Genomic DNA, 18,612 nt, shown 5'->3' with positions numbered 1-18,612 from the left:
TGAGACTTGTATTTGGTCTTTATCATCATTTACTTTATTTTTCACAATAAAGTATTTATAGTACTTGTACAATTTTTTAAATGTTTTTGTTTATTTATTTTGAGAGAGAGAGCGTGCAAGCCTGGGAGGAGCAGAGAGAGAATCCCAAGCAGGCTCTATGCTGTCAGCACAGAGCCCGACATGGGGCTCAAACTCACGAACTGTGAGATTACAACCTGAGCCGAAACCAAGAGTTGGAGGCTTAAAAGACTGAGCCAGCCAAGTGCTCCAGTACTCGCATCATTTTTAAAATATAGCACTGTCATCCAATAAAAGATCAAATCTGAGTGTACTTTATTCTCTGCCTCCCCCCCCCCCCAAAGAATTTAGACAAGTACAGAACCTACTAAATTTTCAAAGCAAAAACTTAATTCAGGGGCACCTGGGGGGCTTAGTCGGTTAAGCCTTGATTTCGGCTCAGGTCATGATCTCACGGTTCATGGGATCCAGCCCTACATCAGGCTCTGTGCTGACAGTGCAGAACCTGCTTGGGATTCTCTCTCCCTCTGTCTGCCCCTCCCTTGCTCACACATACACACTCTCTGTCTCTCAAAATAAGTAAACTTTAAAATATTTTTAAAAATCATTTATTTTCTACAATGAAAAAGAGAAAAGGCACAGAAGAGAGAGATGTTCATAAACGCTTCTCCTAATACCATTCACAAAGCCACCTTCAATCTATTAAAACTTCTAAAAATATCTGTAAATCCTTCTTCATCATGTGGCTGTGGTGGCGGGGGAATACCAACAAACAGGATGGTTTCCTGAACAAAGTACTTTCTTTATTCAAAAATATAAAGTGATGACTCCTGAGATAGGTTGAAACTGTAATTAAGTCTTGGTCTACTGTACTGGGAAACAAATGACTCCATTTTTGGGTTTGGTTCTTTTTTAATGTATCCTTTTATAATAAGCTGGTAACTGAGTAAAACCAGTTAGAAGTATACGTTTATGTATTGATATATATATAAAGCGATCATGTATATTTTCTCCTAATAGTGTAAATATTGTTATTCTTCCTCTGGATCAGTGCTTCCCAACCAGCAGTAATGTTGTCCCCAGGGAATACTTGGCAATGTCTGGAGACATTTTTAGTTGTCTCCACTGGAGGTTGGAGGTGGGTACTACAGGCATCTAGTGGGTAGAGGCCAGGCATGCTGGGAAACATCCTACAATGCATAGGACACCCCCTCACACACACAACAAAGAATTATTCAGTCCAAAACATCAATACTGCCAAGGATAAGAAACACTGCTTGAAACCTAAAATTGTACTGCTACTTAAAATATTGAAAAAACAATTGAAAAAGTAAAGATACATTAAAGTTATTCTTTTATAAGTAGAATTAGCTTAAGAGTATGGATTTGAAAATAAAAATATGGGATTGATAGTCCTAAAAATTCAACTTAGAATCCTGGTTACCTACTTTGTAACAGTGACCAAGTTAAAGTCTCTGCCTCAGTTTCCTCATCTCTAAAATTATAACTAGAAGATCTACCTTTTAGGGTTGCTGCGAACATTAAGCCAGACAATCTCAGGACCCTGTCCACTACCCACCTAGCACACAGCAAAAATGCAATAAATATTTGTTCCTAATCTTCTCTTCTTCCCCTCCCCCTATGATCCATTCCAAATACACCAAATTACAACCATGGTCTTGCCAGAGATTTCGAATGATACAGCAATTCATAAATTTCAATAGTAATGTGATATCATTAACGTTAAATAATATCATGACCGAAAATAGGTGAAAGTAGAGGGATTAAATGTTTTATTTGAAAGACCGCAGTCACAATTTCTCCTTCGTTTTAAGATTAAAAATTCACATATAATCCTTTTAATCTGAATACATCTACGCTGTATCAAAAAGCCACATCCACCATTGAATGAAGGTGAATCGAGTCATACAAAGGGAAGGAAGAAAGCAAGAACCATGAAGGTAGGCCTCCAATTCATTAAGACCATTCAACAGGGGTGGAAGGTAATGACAGGACCTACTTTGGTGGTGATCCTATACGTAATGTAGGTCTCCATGGTACAGACATGCTTCTTGGGGTCGTCAACTGTGACAAAGAGATCTCTGGTCTCACCATCAATGTCATCATCAAGCTGAAGTCTGTTGAGAAGGGAAGATGAAGAAGCTGGACTCGAAGTACCTGCTGGAGTACCACCGTTGGGCAAAATGAGATCCTGAAAGGAGAGAAGAGTCACCTTACAAATTAAATGAAAACACACATCTGGAGAACATCAGCAAAAGTGGCTGCTTTCACCAAACCAAGAAACATCTCTAAACATAAAAGTAATGTTCAAAGAAACTGATCCTTTCTTTACTTAACATTTATTTATTTATTTATTTATTTATTTATTTATTTATAATTTTGGAGAGAGAGCACACGAGTGGGGGAGGGGCAGAGAGAGAGGGGAGAGAGAATCCCAAGCAGGCTCTGCACTGTCAGCGCAGAGCCCGATGTGGGGCTCAAACTCACGAACCGCCACATCATAACCTGAGCTGAAATCAAGAGTCAGACGCTTAACCAACTGAGCCACCCAGGTGCCCTTTATTCAACATCTTTTAAGTGAACAGGTCTTCTGTGACCAATAGAAACAAACTGTGGCAGTACTCTACACCAAATTCATGCCAATTCATTGTCCAGCAAGCACTGGAGGAACCACCAGAAGCAAACAGTTGAGGGACAGAGAACATAACAGCCCCACCATCGTCAGACTTTGACAGAGAAAGAATGCCATGCACACACCGCAAGAGCATTCTCCTTTTCCCCCTTTCTCAAGATCACCTGGGCCCAGGTAGACATTAACACATCGGAACCCTCTTAAATACTTAGCACATTTAAAAACTCAATCAGCCATCACAAAGAGACCACTAAACATCATGTGCCTCCTGAAAGCAGTTCCCACCACCACCTAAAAAGTATACTTGCCAAAATATTGAATCTGAATCCTGAATAAATCTCTAGACACAACATCAACTTGTAGGAAATATAGAGGAATGAGGGAGATATTAAACCATACTATAAGTATGAAATCAGAAAAACCCAAGCTGTATGAAATTAAAGAGAACCAAAGACCGAGCTTCTTCAATAAATAAACTGCAAGGAGACAGAAAGACAGAAGGAGCACCTAGAGATGTAAAGCGATCTGAGAGACCTATTGACAACTGCAGTGGATCCTGATTAAAACAAGACGTTAGGGGCACCTGGGTGGCTCAGTTGGTTGAGCATCTGACTTCGGCTCAGGTCATGATCTTATGGTTCGTGGGTTCGAGCCCCGCATCAGACTCTGTGCTGACAGCTCGGAGCCTGGAGCCTGTTTCAGATTCTGTGTCTCCTTCTCTCTCTGCCCCTCCCTGGCTCGCTCGATCTCTCTCTCAAAAATAATAAACATTTAAAAAATGTTAACAGATTTGGTGATATTCAGGGAAATGTAAATACTGAGCAGTTATTTGATGGAATTTAGAAATGTATTAGGTGTGATAACAGAAGTATTATGATTTTACAAAGACTTCATCTCTTAGAAATATATAGAAAAATATTCATGGATGAAATGATAGGATATGCGGTATTTGCTTCAAAATAATTAAGAATAGGTAGACGGAGATATAGATGATACAAGATGCCCCAAGGTTGATAACTATAGAAGCCAGTATCTGTAGGTTTCTCCTCTTTTGTATATGTATAAATTTGTCCACAACATACAAGTTTTCAAACGGGGGGAGGGGTACAAATGACAGAAAAGAAAGAGATGGAAAATTTTTTAAATTATGGACCTCTTTTTAGGCCTTAGTGGGAAGCCACTTGATTAAATCATGTTCCTGCAATATCCAAAAAAGGTAGTCAGTCTTACCTCTTTTGGTTTTTAGGTTTAATAACAGACAAAGCCCTGTCTAGCAGTAGATGTGAGCATCTATATGTCACTTTGGAGTCATCAGAAGGCAAAGACTAAGGAATACAATAAGAGACATGACACCATGGAAAAGACCTTGGAAACACTGTTGTCCTGTTGGTCATTAGATCACAAGTTGGAGATGGGGAGATGCTTTCCCTTGAATTCTCTCTTCTTGTCTGCAGGTTGGATATGACTTAGCCCCCAGATAAGAGGACACAGAGGAAATGAGAGGTCAACCTAGCAGTCACATCCATGGGCTCTAGCTGGAAAGAGGGCTGTGACAAGGTGGAGTCTGGAGTCAAGGGCAATGTCACCCAACTCAATGGATGATGGAAAGTAAACACATAAGGCACCTTCCTTTGTCTCCATTTCTAGAGTGCAGATAATTTAACCACATGCATGATTACACAATGTCAAAAACATTTTTTGTGATTGCTAAAAAATTCCATATTCACAGAAGACCCCACTCTCCACTTCTCCTCAGCCCAAGGGCTTGTCAGCTGGGAAGGCGAACCCCACAGTAGCTGCCCTCAGTGTGGACGTGACTGTAGAACCTTAGCTACAGCAGCATCAGCTCATCTGACTGCCCTGGCAGCATACAGACAGGGCATGCAGTGGCCATACCCCAGCGTCTAGGGATCTGAGAAGACACCTTCTCTGGAGCTCTGCGATAATAACCATCGTGCCTCCATCATTTCAGTAAATATTTAAACACTGGCCTCAGGCGCGGCCCGCACCAGGCATTGCAGGGGCCCACCCTTACTTACGTTTCATCAACACTAGCACACTGGGCCTCAGAATGGCTCTGCCGATGGCTAAGCATTGCACAAGAGAAACAAAGAACTCAAAATCTTTACACAGATAAGCCAACATGGGCTCTGACAGCAGCTTTCCACCATCTGGCCTGGACAGATCTTACCGGCCTTGTTTCTCAAGACTTCAGTTCTGGAACCCACCGTGCTGTTTCGTGCTCCTCACCTTTGCTTGCAAAGCTACCCCTCTTTTTTACGTAGTGGTCTCCAAGTATCTCACTTGAATCTGTTCAAATGCACCCTCCTCTTGGAATCCTCCATTGATCCACCCCCTAGCAGAAATTAGTTACTCCTTCTCAGTACTTTGAAGATACTACCACTGAAACAGTTTTCAGGGTTTTGGGTTTTTTTTAAGTTTGTTTTATTTACTTTGAAAGAGAAAGAGCACACAGCAGGGGCAGAGAGAGAGGGAAAGAGAGAATCCCAAGCAAGTTTGCACTGTCAGCGCAGAGCCCGATGCGGGGCTCAAAGTCAAGAACCATGAGACACGACCTGAGCCGGAATCAAGAATTGGATGCTTAACGACTGAGCCACCCAGGCGCCCCAGCAGTTTTCAGTTTTAATCATTTATTTACATATGTAACATCTACAAACACTGTGAGTCCCCAACAACTGTGACTGTGTCTTGTTCACCTCTGTGTGTGTGTGTGTGTGTGTGTGTGTGTGTGTGTGTGTGTGTACACATCTGTTTGCAGGTGTCCCAGTGACTCCAAGCCAACTCCCCTGACCTTTGTTCTGGGACCTCTGCCAATAACTTTCCAAAAGCAACCCACACAAAGGTCTGAGATGTCTTGGCCAGACAGCGGGAAGTTAACTTGTTCTCAAGTCAGTTGGTGGGGGTGGGGGTGGGGGAGGGAGAGTCAGTCAAACAGACCTTATCACACTGAAGACTTTTTCCCTGGACTACGTGACCAGGGAAACACTCATACCCTTACTATCAGGTGTTTCACGGAGTATTATGTAAGCACATATGAATAGTCGACGACCTACAAATGTCTATAATTTCCTAAAATGGGAGCCCCCAGCTCAGCTTTCAATGGCACATGTGCACACAGTGTTTCCACATTCTTTATATATACGTGCACTATGTATATATATATATACACACACATATATATATAAGACTATATATATAATCTTTATACACACACACACACACACACACACACACACACACACAGAGAGAGCACACATGCGCAAGTGCAGGGGAGGGGCAGAGAGAGAGGGAGAGAATCCCAAGCAGGCTCTGCACTGTCAGCACAGAGCCTGATGTGGGGCTCGAACTCACCAAACAGGAGATCACGACCTGAGCTGAAGTCAGATGCTTAACCAACTGAGCCACCCAGGCGCCCCTGTGTCCACATTCTTATTTCATTACAGCTCATGTCAGCCTTGTGATGGTTAGCAAGAGAGATATACTGTCTCTGCCAAGAAGGAGGCAACTCAAAAAGGTTAGGTCATGTGTCCAAATGAAGCTAGTCATTGCTATGCTAAGAGCTGAACGCAGGTTTCTAGTTCTGAGTTCAAGGTCTTATCAAGCTGAACGCCTTTTGTGTGGCTTTTTCCAACCCAACAACATCCCTCATGTCCACCATCTGGCCATAAATCCTTCTGGGTAAATATGAAGCTTCTGTTTTCAAAGCCAGTCAAGGAAAGCTAACACTTTCCTTAGGGTCTTAATACAAGTTACGCCCTCAAATGACTCCCCCTCAAGATATGGTCCCCATGAGAAGCAAATGTGTAGGGAAAATATGAAAATCTAGGGGCGCCTGGGTGGCTCAGTGGATTGGGCCTCAGACTTCAGCTCAGGTCATGACCTCACGCCCTGAGGGTTCGAGCCCCGTGTTGGGCTCTGTGCTGATATGATAACTAGGAGCCTGGAGCCTGCTTCGGATTCTGTGTCTCCCTCTCTCTGTCCCCATCCTGCTCACACTCTGTCTCTCAAAAATAAATAAACATTAGAAAAAATATTTTACATTTTTTTTAATGTTTTTATTTATTTTTGAAGGAGAGACAGAGACAGAGCATGAGCAGGGGAGGAACAGAGAAAGAGGGAGACACAGAATCCAAAGCAGGCTCCAGGCTCTGAGCTGTCAGCACAGAGCCCCATGCGGGGCTCGAACCCACAAACTATGAGATCATGACCTGAGCCAAAGTCGGACACTCAACCGACTGAGCCACCCAGGCGCCTCAGAAAAAATATTTTAACAAAAATATGAAAATCTAGGAAGAGAGGACAGTCCAGTACTCTAGCAGCAGGCATGCAACAGTGAGAGACCTAAGTTCTCGAGCAGGTGCTATGGGACAGCAGCACGTTTCTGACCAACATGAACCATGGAATGCGAGAAGTGGCAGAATCCTTGGCTCAATGCATAAGGCTCCTGGTTCATTTTTGCTGCCCTAGGGTCAGGCTTCCATACTGCAGCCAGGCAGCTCTTTGAGAAGTGTTAATCAGAGCATGTCACTCCCCTGCTCAAAACTCTCAAAGACACCCACTCACACTCAGAATCAAATCCAACCTCCCTCCCATAACCTATGAGGGCCAATGTGACCTCACCATTCCCCCTGACCTCATCCTTGACGTTCTTCCCCTGCTTCATCACGTTCCAGATGCACAGGTCTCGGGACACCTAGACCTGAGTGCTTCCATGTTTGCTGCTCACTGTACCTGGACCAGTCCTCTCCCCTCACATTCCCACGTGGCTGGCTCTTCTCTTCAAATAGGTTCCTGCTAGGGGCGCCAGGCTCAGTTGGTTAAGTGTCCAACTTCAGCTTGGGTCGTGGTCCCATGGCCTATGGGTTCGAACCCTGTGTCAGGCTCTGTGCTGACAGCTTAGAGCCTGGAGCCTGCTTCAAATTCTGTGTCTCCCTCTCTCTCTACCTTTCTCCCACTTGTTCTCTCTCTCTCTCTCTCTCAAAAATAAACAAACATTAAAAAAAATAAAAAAAATAGGCTCCTGCCCAAATGACACCTTCTCAGCCCACAAAAATCTAAAAATACCCCTGCACCCCTCTATCACTTCCCAGAGCCTTCCCTGCCTTTATTTTAGTCACAGACTCTCACCATCTGAAAAGTTATTATGTATTGACTGACGGTCTGACAAGAGGAGAGGCTTTGTCATATTTTCTTCTCCTCTATCCTCTGGCACATAGTAGGCACTCAACATATATCTGATAAATGAATGAGTCTTAGAAATGATCCAACTCAATCCCTTGCCAGTAGAAGGGACTCAGTAAAGGTCTGTCAGATGACAATGACACCGAGCCTGGCAATGACTGGGCAGTTCTGAACCCCAGTTCAGAGTAGACTCCGGCAAGTTTCTTAACCTCTCTATGCCCTAATCTCCTCGTTTATAAAATGGGTATAATGGGATTGAATTAGCTAGTACATGAAGCAGATGGAATAGTGCCTGGAACACAGTGGGTGCTACAACACTAGTAACAGACTAAAACACAAAACACAAAAAACAACAAAAAAAGCCAAATCAACTTGCCTGCAAGTATTCTTGCGTCCCCCTGTAGACTATGGGGCTGGGCTCACAACAGACATTTAACAAATGCTGCTGAAAATAAAAACTGTATGGGGAGTCATCGCTGGTGCCTCAAATACACTTTCCTTAATGATTTTCCTGTAGCTACAGTAACTCTTGTGAAAATTACAACATATAAATAAATGAAAACACCTCATTGTTCCCAAATATTAATTCTCACCTAACGCAGGTTTCAGTTATAAGTGGATTTCTTCTCCCCCTCTACCCCTTTTTACCTAGGAAGAGAAATACGTACGTGAGCTGCTACAGAAACCCCTCTGGTTCAAGGAATTTCAGTTACCAGATCCACTATCGTGGTCAGCCAGGCAGAAGACAGATTATTAAATTAACATAAATCACTGGCAAAACTCTATATTACATTATACACGTGGTTTGTGAAAAGAAAGTGGTATACATTAGGAGCCAATATGGATTTAATTTTTAGAAAGTCATGCTTAGGGGAAAAAAAAAGAGAGAAGGACAGAGACAAACCAAGAAAGAGACTCTTAACTATAGAGAACAAACTGATGGTTACCAGAGGTGGAGGGGGGGGGGGTGGGGAGTGTGTGAAATAGGTGATGGGGATGAAGGAGAGCACTTGTGATGAGCACCAGGTGACTAAAATAAAAACTAAAAAAAAAAAAAAAAAAAAGTCCTGCTTAAACACTCGAAGCTCTCTTTTTGATACTGCGAGAGGGAAGTGGGCAACATGATCTAGTTTCAGGAGAGCTTGATGTAAGGCGTCCTCACACTGAAGGGGAGAGTGCTCATAATGTACCTGACTCGTCTCTATTTACCTGCCTCCTGCCAGGCACACAGGAGATGCCTGAAGAATGAATAGGTCCTACAGAGACTGAACAGAACACTCCTGATTGTTGACTTTGTCGTAAAGTTGAATTTAAGCCCACTTTGGAGAATACAATCAAAGGGAAACTCTCAAAAATGTTCTGTTCAAGGATGTTCATAGCAGAGCAAAGAACACGGAGTGAACCCTGGAAAAATCCCAAAGGCTCGATAACCAGGAAATGATCGTGTTTATACTAATAGGAATGTTACACACTCATTTAAAGATTATAAAACTAGACTCCTAGATAAACTCTGTGAGCTGAGCACAGACACACCCTGCTCTCTCCCTCGTTCCATTCTCCAGATACTCACTTAACAAGCTACAGAAGGGAAGAGAAAGAGCAGTGAGGGGAAAAAAAGAAAAAGAAAAAGAAAAGCAGTGACTAGAATTGGACCAGACTGGAAACCAGGCAAGAATGCCATCCAAATGCTAAAACCTCCAAAGGTTTTCTACGGGATATAATTGGGACACAAGTGAGGAAAAGAACTAAGAGGTATCTTTAACCCATGTCCCTGAAGTCACTCAAGGTTATCAAGGTTTCCTAAGAAGTAGAAAATGCCCTGAAGCCCTCACCTATACTCTAATTTGAAAGTGCAAACTTCTGGGGGGATGGGCAAGTGGGAGGGCCAAGAGCGGGGCAAAGGAGGACCACCAGAGTATCTGGCTGCTGTGGACAAGGGGATGCCAACCACAGGCAGATACACCGTGTAAGGACCACCAGCAAAAGGTGTCTGCCCACACACACTGCTTCCTCTCACCATGAAGGGTAGAGATGCAAATGCAAGCCAAGAGCCAAAGGAACATGAAGGCAGCTGGCCAGCTGCCCTGGGCAGATCCAACCAACCACAGAGACCGCAAACTGAAGGAGCTGGGCTCCACCGAGATGGGGAGAAAACCCAAAACACGAAGGAAGCCAGGCTATGCTGGATCCAGATGCAGAGAGAAATGAGGCCAAGTTTCCCTGAGTGACTATCCAGGACCCTGGCTTTCTTCCTTCTGACTCTTCCCCACTGATAGATCACTCGACTGATCTGGCAACTGATAACCTAAGATCTGAGAAGACAATTCTAACATCATGGGGAAAGAGAGGGGATCCATTAATTCACTTGTTCTGATAGGTGGCAAATGGCAGGCCTGCATTACCTCATTAGACACAGGAAAACCTAAAAATATATCCAGCCTATCTTCGCTCATCATTCAGACCCAAGAAGACCAAAACATGAAGAAAGTAGCCCAGTCCTCAAGAGCAGATAAATACAAATATGTATGATTTACCTCATGAAATAGAACACTTTAGGCTCTAACAAAAGTCAAAACTGGAAGAGGGAATAAAGAAGCTAAAGTATAAACTGAAAACAGAAAAGAGTAAATATTACAAGCCAAACCAGAATATATTTCTTCTAAAAGATGAATTAGATCAAAATTTAGGAAGTCTGATCAATATACAGTGGTGGGGTAGGGAGAGGAAGAGGCAGTAACTATTACCTCTTTGCATGATTATAAATTACAAGGATAGGGGCGCCTGGGTGGCTCAGTCGGTTAAGCGTCCGACTTCAGCTCAGGTCACGATCTCGCGGTCCGTGAGTTCGAGCCCCGCGTCGGGCTCTGGGCTGATGGCTCAGAGCCTGGAGCCTGCTTCTGATTCTGTGTCTCCCTCTCTCTCTGCCCCTCCCCCGTTCATGCTCTGTCTCTCTCTGTCTCAAAAATAAATAAACGTTAAAAAAAATTTTTTTAAATAAAAAAATAAATTACAAGGATATGCTGTGAAAAACTATGCCAATGAACTTGCAAGTCCAGATGAGATGGATACCTTTGCAGGAAAATACATGGCCCAAATGAAATTTAGTTGAGGTAGAAAATCTAAATAACCACAGAACTGCTGTCACAGAACTTTTACTGAAAGGTAAGCTAAGCCCCATGGTTGTACAGCTCAGCTCCACCGAAACTCAAGGAGCAAGTTCTGTTTTATCCAATTACTCTAAGACACATACTTTTAAAAAATGGAGAGGGGTGCCTGGGAGGCTAAGTCATTTAAAGCATCTAACTCTTGATTTTGGCTCAGGTCATGATATCACAGCTCATGGAATCAAGCCCCGCATGCTGTCAGCATGGAGCCTGCTTGGGATCCTCTCTTTCCCCCTCTCTCTTTCCCTCCCCTGCTCGTGCTCTCTCCCTCTCTCTCAAAATAAATAAATATTGGGGCACCTGGGTGGCTCAGTCGGTTAAGCGTCCGACTTCAGCTCAGGTCATCATCTCACAGTTTGTGGGTTCGAGCCCCGTGTCAGGCTCTGTGCTGACAGCTCAGAGCCTGGAGCCTGCTTTGGATTCTGTGTCTCCCTCCCTGTGCCCCTTCCCACTTCTGAAATAAGTAAACATTAATAAAATTAAAAATAACTTTAGGGGCGCCTGGGTGGCACAGTCGGTTAAGCCTCCGACTTCAGCCAGGTCACGATCTCGCGGTCCGTGAGTTCGAGCCCCGCGTCAGGCTCTGGGCTGATGGCTCAGAGCCTGGAGCCTGTTTCAGATTCTGTGTCTCCCTCTCTCTCTGCCCCTCCCCCGTTCATGCTCTGTCTCTCTCTGTCCCAAAAATGAATAAATGTTGAAAAAAAAAATTTAAAAAAAAAAATAATAACTTTAAAATTTTTTAAATAAATAATAAACCCTTTAAATCATTTTATAAGGATTAACTATATCTGATATCAAAATACCAGTACAGAAAAGGAAATTAGATAGAAGTGTAAACATGTCAATAAAGTAACAGCAAGTGGTATATTAAAAGAATTTTTAGGGGCACCTGGGTGGCTCAGTCAGTTGAGCATCTAACTTCGGCTCGGGTCATGATCTCATAGCTTGTGAGTTTGAGCCCTGTGTCAGGCTCACTGCTGTCAGTGCAGAGCCTCCTTTATATCCTCTATTCTTCTCTCTCTCTTTGCCCCTTTCCCCTCATGCTCTCTCAAAAATAAATAAACATTTTTTTAAAAAAAGAATTTTTAAAAAGAAGAATATATCAGGGTGCCTCGGTGGCTCAGCTGGTTAAGCATCTGACTCTTGATTTTGGTTCAGGTCATGATCTCACATTCATGAGATAGAGCCTCATGTTGGGCTCTGTGCTGCGAATGGAGTCTGCTTGGGATTCTCTCTCTCTCTCCCTCTCTCTCTACCTCTCCCTTGCTTGCATGCTCTCAATCTCTCTCAAAATAAATAAACGTTTTTTAAAATAAACTAAAATAAATAAAACTCAATTAAAACAAGCATATGCACATACAAAAATTTTTTTAAAAAAGAAGAAGAATACATCAGGATCAAGTCAAATATATTCTAGGAAATCAAGAGTAATTTAACATTAGGAAATCTATTAATGTAATTTATTATATTAACTGATCACATAATCATTGTTGAATATAATCATGTCCTTATTGGTATCACTCATCGGTAATGAATTGGTATCAGCCATTCCAATAAAATCTCAAAGTAAAATTAAGAAATAAAAGTAAAGTTCAAACGTAAAGCAAACAAGCTCAAAGTAAAAGCAAACAAGTGAAACTTCTTTGCAGTTGAATTTCTGTACACTAATAATGAAGTAGCAAGAAAGAGAAATTAAGGAAATAATACCATTTACAATTGCATCAAAAATGATAAAATACCTAGGAATAAACTTAACGAAGGAGGTAAAAGACTTATAATCTGAAAACCATAAAACATTGATGAAAGAAACTGAAGATGACACACATAAAAAATATTCCATGTTCATGGACTAGGAGAACAAATACTGTCAAAATGTCCATACCACACAAACAACCTACATATTTAATACAATCTCTATCAAAATAACAATAGCATTTCTCACAGAACTAGAACAAATAAGCCTAAAATTTGTATGGAACCACAAAGACTCCAAATAGCCAAAGCGATCTTGAAGAAGAACAAAGCTGGAGGTATCACAATCCCAGATTTGAGGTTGTACAACAAAGCCATAGTAATCAAAATGGTCGGGGCGCCTGGGTGGCGCAGTCGGTTAAGCGTCCGACTTCAGCCAGGTCACGATCTCGCGGTCCGTGAGTTCGAGCCCCGCGTCGGGCTCTGGGCTGATGGCTCAGGGCCTGGAGCCTGTTTCCGATTCTGTGTCTCCCTCTCTCTCTGCCCCTCTCCCGTTCATGCTCTGTCTCTCTCTCTGTCCCAAAAATAAATAAACGTTGAAAAAAAAAATTCAAAATGGTATGGTAGCGGCACAAAAACAGACACATCAGTGGATCAAAATCTACAGTCCAGAAACAAACCCATAATTATATGGTCAATTAATCTACGACAAAGGAGTCAAGAACACGCAATGGGAAAAAGACAGCTTCTTCAACAAACGGTGTTGGAAAAACTGGACAGCTACATACAAAAGAACAAAACTGGACCATTTTCTTACACCATACACAAAAAATAAACTCAAGATGGATTAATGTGAGACCTAAAACCATAAAATTCCTAGAAGAAAAACATTGGCAGTAATCTCTTTGACGTAATCTCTGTTTGGCCAACAGACACACGAAAAGATGTTCAATGTCACTCATCATTGGGGAAATGCAAACAAAACCATAATGAGATAATCACTTCACACCTGACAGAATGGCTAAACTCAAGACCACAGGAAACAACAAGCGTTGGGAGGATGTGGAGAAAAAGGAACTGTTGCATTCTTAATGGGAATGCAAACTGGTGCAGCCACTGTGGAAACCAGTAGGGAGGGTCCTCAAAAAATTAAAAAAAGAATTACCATATGACCCAGTAATTCCACTACTAGGTATTTACCAAAGAAATATGAAAACACTAAATTTTAAAAGATATTTGCACCCTACTGTTTATAGCAGCGTTATTTACAACAGCCAAGATATGGAAGCAACCCAAGTCTACCCACAGATGAACAGATAAAGAAGATGTGGTATAGGGGCACTTGCATGGCTCCGAGGGCTAAGCATATGACTGCTAATATCAGCTCAGGTCATGATCTCGCTGTCATGGGATTGAGCCCAGCGTCAGGCTCCACCTGCTAAGTGCAGAGCCTGTTTAGGATTACCTCTCTCCCTATCTCTGTGCCCTTCCCCTGCCTGTGCGCTCTCTCGCTCTCTCTCCCAAAATAAATATTAAAAAAAAAAAAAAGATTATGTATAATGGAATATCAGCCATAAAAAATAATGAAATCTTGCCATTTGAAACAACATGGATGGATCTAGAGGGTACAATGCTAAGTGAAATAAGTCAGTCAGAAAAAGACAAATAGCATATGATTTCCATCATATGTGGAATTTAAGAAAGAAAAAAAAGGGAAACAAAAACCAGACTCTTAAATACAGAGAAAAAACTGGTGGATGCCAGAGAGGAGGTGAAAGAGGGATGGGTGAAACAGGTGAAGGGACTAAGAGTACTCTTATCATGACGAGCACTGAGTAATGTATGGAATTGTTGGATCATTGTATTATACGCCTGAAACTAATATAACACTGTATGCTAATTATACTGGAATTAAAAAAAAATTAGTGTTTGTTTATTTTTGAGAGAGAGACAGAGCATGAGCGGGGGAGGGGCAGAGAGAGGGAGACATAGAATCTGAAGCGGGCTCCAGGCTCTGAGCTGTCAGCCCAGAGCCTGATGCAAAGCTCAAACCCATGAACCGCGAGATCATGACCTGAGCTGAAGCCGGCACTTAACCGACTGAGCCACCCAGGCACCCCTAATTATACTGGAATTTTTAAAACAAATACATAAAATTCGTTTAAGAAACAAAAACAATACTGGTTCCATGACAGATTTTTCCAGGAACCAGGCTGGATATGATGAGACTTTTAAAGAGAATGCGGAGGGGTAGGGGAGAAACAAAAAATAAATAAATAAAGCTCCTAAATATTTTTAAGAGTTTATATCAGAAAACATCAACAAGGAACCTTGAAAACATTCCGCGAAAGAAGCCAGACATCAAAGACCACACATATCATTCCATTCATGGGAAATGTCCAAAACAGACAAATCCTTAGAGATAGAAAACAGATTTTTGGTCGCCAGGGGCTTGAGGGAAGGGAGAACAGGGAATCGGATGTTTGATGAGTATAGGACTTCTTTTGAGGGTCACAAAAATATTCTGGAATTAGACAGTAATGATGTGTGCACAATGCTGTGAATACTCTAAAAACCACTCAACTGTATACTTTAAGATGGTGATTTTAGGGTACATGAATCAGATCTCAATAATATTTGGAAAGCAACAAACAATATGAAACATTAAAGGCCTGTCTACTAAATTCAGAAACAAGATTCTGATACCTAATATCACCCCATTATTCAAATTGTTCTGGAGACTCTAGCTAATGCAATGATGCACATACACTAGAGCTCCATGTACTGAAGTATTTAAAAAGAATACTTAAGAATACTTAAGCTCAGTTGGTTAAGCGACCGACTTCGGCTCAGGTCATGATCTCGCAGTTTGTCAGTTCGAGCCCCGTGTCGGGCTCTGTGCTGACAGCTCAGAGCCTGGAGCCTACTTCAGATTCTATGTCTCCCCCTCTCTCTACCCCTCCCCTGCTCACACTCTGTGTCTCTCTGTCTCTCAATAACAAATAAACGTTAAAAAAAATTTTTTTTTAAAGAATACTTAAAAACATGCAGTGATCCATCATATCACTCCGTGGCAAGAAGTCAGTTTCCCCCAAAATTATATGAAATTTTAATAACCATAACAGAGAGAAAATGTATTTAAAACATTTTAAAATGATCAATCTGAATTGCTGTAAAGTACTGAACTAAACAGTGCTCAGGGACAAAGGAGAGGACATGAACTATATGGTAGATGGCATTATCATTTGCAGTTATTAACTTCCTTCCTTTAAGAGGGCTGTACGGGGCGTCTGGGTGGCTCAGTCGGTTAAGCATCTGACTTCAGCTCAGGTCATGATCTCATAGCCTGTGAGTTCGAGCCCCGCATCAGGCTCTGTGCTCAGAGCCTGGAGCCTGCTTTGGATTCTGCGTGTCCCTCTCTCTCTGCCCCTCCCCTGCTCATACTCTGTCTCTCTCTGTCTCTAAATAAAAACATTAAAAAAATTAAAAAAAAAAAAAAGGACTATACCTTCTTACCATTGCCAGGTGACTGCCCACAGGGAGGGCACATCTCCACCCCACTGCCTTCTGGTTTGGCTATGTGACTTGCTCCAACCAATGGCACATGAGCAAATGTGACACACATACCAGATGGGAGCAGACACTATTAGAGCCGCTGCATGTTTCCACCAGCTCTCTTGTTCTCTCTCCTCTGCCCTGAAGCTGGCATGACCCAACTGGGGCTGCTCCTTCAGAATGGAATACTTGTGGACAAGAGCCATAGTGACTGACTCATACCCACCGACACATACCGTAACCTAGAAATTAATAATGTTTGCTGCAAACCTTTGAATTTTTGGAGTTACTACCACAGCAAGGCTGACTAATACATATAATTATACAAATTCCTATATAATTTTTTTAAATCTAGATATGGAATAGTGAGATGAACAATATGAAACTTTAAGATGTAGAAACATATCTTTTTTTTTTTTCTTCTCGTAGAGTTATTCAAATACATCTTAACTCTATTTCCTAAGTTCCAGGACCCTACTTGCTTATTAGCAGGAAAGTCAGTCCTCCTTCCTTCCTACTCTCTGCCCTGGAAACCCTATCACAAATATTCTCCAAAACCTCAAGGTTGCTTGCACAAGTATCTCCAAGTTCCCAAGACCCACAAGTCTGCAGTTTCTAGGTTGGCATCTTCCCTGAACATCTTACCTTTTCTAGCTTTGGATTCTTAACAGTTTCTTTTTCTTCCTTTCTTTCCTTTCCTTTCCTTTCCTTCCTTCCTTCCTTCCTTCCTTCCTTCCTTCCTTCCTTCCTTCCTTCCTTTTCTTCTTTTATTTTAGAGAAGGGGGGAAGGACAGAGTGGCACAGAGAGAGAGAATCTCAAGCAGGCTCTCAGAGCCTGACTCAGGCTTCAATCCCACAACCCTGGGATCATGACCTGAGCTGAGACCAAGAGTCAGGGGTGCCTGGGTGGCTCAGTTGGTTAAGCATCTGACTTCGGCTCAGGTCATGATCTCATGGCTCGTGGGTTCACACCCCACATCAGGCTCCTATACTGATAGCTTAGAGCCTGGAGCCTGCTTCGAATTCTGTGTGTCTCTCTCTCTGACCCCCCCCTGCTTGCACTCTGTCTCTGTCTCTGTCTCTCTCAAAAATAAATAAACATTAAAAAAAAAGAAGTCAGATGCTCAACCAACAGAGCCATCCAGACGCCCCTGGACCATTTCTTATGAGGTAAAGACTCTTCTTCAGACATGGGTTAAGAAACTACCTATTTCAGGGTGCCAGGGTGGCTCAGTCAGTTAGGCATGGGACTCTTGATTTCTGCTCACATTATGATCTCACGGTCTTGAGATCAAGCCCCGTGCCAGGCTCAGCACTGGGTATGGAGCCTGCTTGGGATTCTCTCCCCCCTCCCTCTGCCCCTCCCCTGCTCGAGTGTGTGCACTCTTGAAAGGAAGGAAGGAAGGAAGGAAGGAAAGGAAAGGAAGGAGGGAGGGAGGGAGAAAAGAAAAAGAAAGAAAGAAAGAAAGAAAGAAAGAAAGAAAGAAAGAAAGAAAGAAAGAAAGAAAGAAGAAAAAGAAATCACCTGTTTCAAAGCTTTATTTGTAGATTAATAAAGCTGTTTAGAAACTGAAAATATTTCCCTAGATTTTCTATCAGAAAACCTGCCCTTCAAGTAAAATTCACTGACTGGCTTGATGCAAAAGAAGGCCTCCAATGAGAACACAGTGAAGCCCAAATGAAGGAGCACAGGTCTACATTCTTTGGCTAAGGTTCCAATGCTTTTTCTAAAAATCTCCAGACTAACAACCACTTCTCCAGACATTCTTGTGATTCTTAGGAGCAAGGGTTTTTCTCCTATCCTCAGATGAATTTAAACATGACCCCTTTTCATTCCTTCTAAGGAGGAAACTCCATTTCAACCACATATTGAACACCTAACACACATTAGCTCAAGTGCTGATGCAGAGCTACCACACAAAAACAAAAGGGCCACCAAACACTTTAAAAGTGTTTCAAGGACTCAATCCAGCTGGGCCAAGGGGCATGAGAACCTCTACAGGTGCAAGGCAATATGAGTCCTAATGCAAAACAAAGGAGGGGGACAAAGGATGTTGGAGCAACGTGAGAAGGAGAACAGTGAATTTGCCCACAGGCAAAACAAAGCTGTGGGAGACCAAGCTGAGAAATCACAACCCTTGAAGAAGGAGAGGTATTTTCAAAAGTCTGTCCCTAACTGAGTGGTTACTATGACTCATAACACACAGGTTTTGCCTCTATTGCTAGCCAGGTATGTGCAGGCCATCTGGAGGACTCAAAAACCCAGGAAGGCAGCTTTCTAAAAGTGTGGGTTAAACTGACTGGGTGGCTCAGTCAGTTAAGTGTCTG

The 18,612-nt window shown here is 42.4% G+C and overlaps 1 protein-coding gene across 5 annotated transcripts in view; it reads right to left on the bottom strand.

Moving 5' to 3' along the window:
- Window positions 1-18,612, bottom strand: part of SNX30 (sorting nexin family member 30) — a 116,016-nt gene that overhangs the window by 60,067 nt on the left and 37,337 nt on the right. For 4 of the 5 annotated variants that reach the window (XM_045470086.1, XM_045470082.1, XM_045470084.1 and 1 more), the window contains exon 2: window positions 2,039-2,230. In XM_045470086.1, coding sequence (XP_045326042.1) covers window positions 2,039-2,230 — 192 coding nt within the window. Of the gene's footprint in view, window positions 1-2,038; window positions 2,231-16,245; window positions 16,553-18,612 lie in introns of those variants that run through there. The other variant, XM_045470083.1, reaches the window with a different exon arrangement.

Source organism: Leopardus geoffroyi, chromosome D4 (assembly GCF_018350155.1).
Source record: "Leopardus geoffroyi isolate Oge1 chromosome D4, O.geoffroyi_Oge1_pat1.0, whole genome shotgun sequence".
Lineage (NCBI taxonomy): Eukaryota > Metazoa > Chordata > Mammalia > Carnivora > Felidae > Leopardus > Leopardus geoffroyi.
Note: the sequence above shows the minus strand (reverse complement) of the source record. Positions and strands in the feature narration are given on the sequence as shown.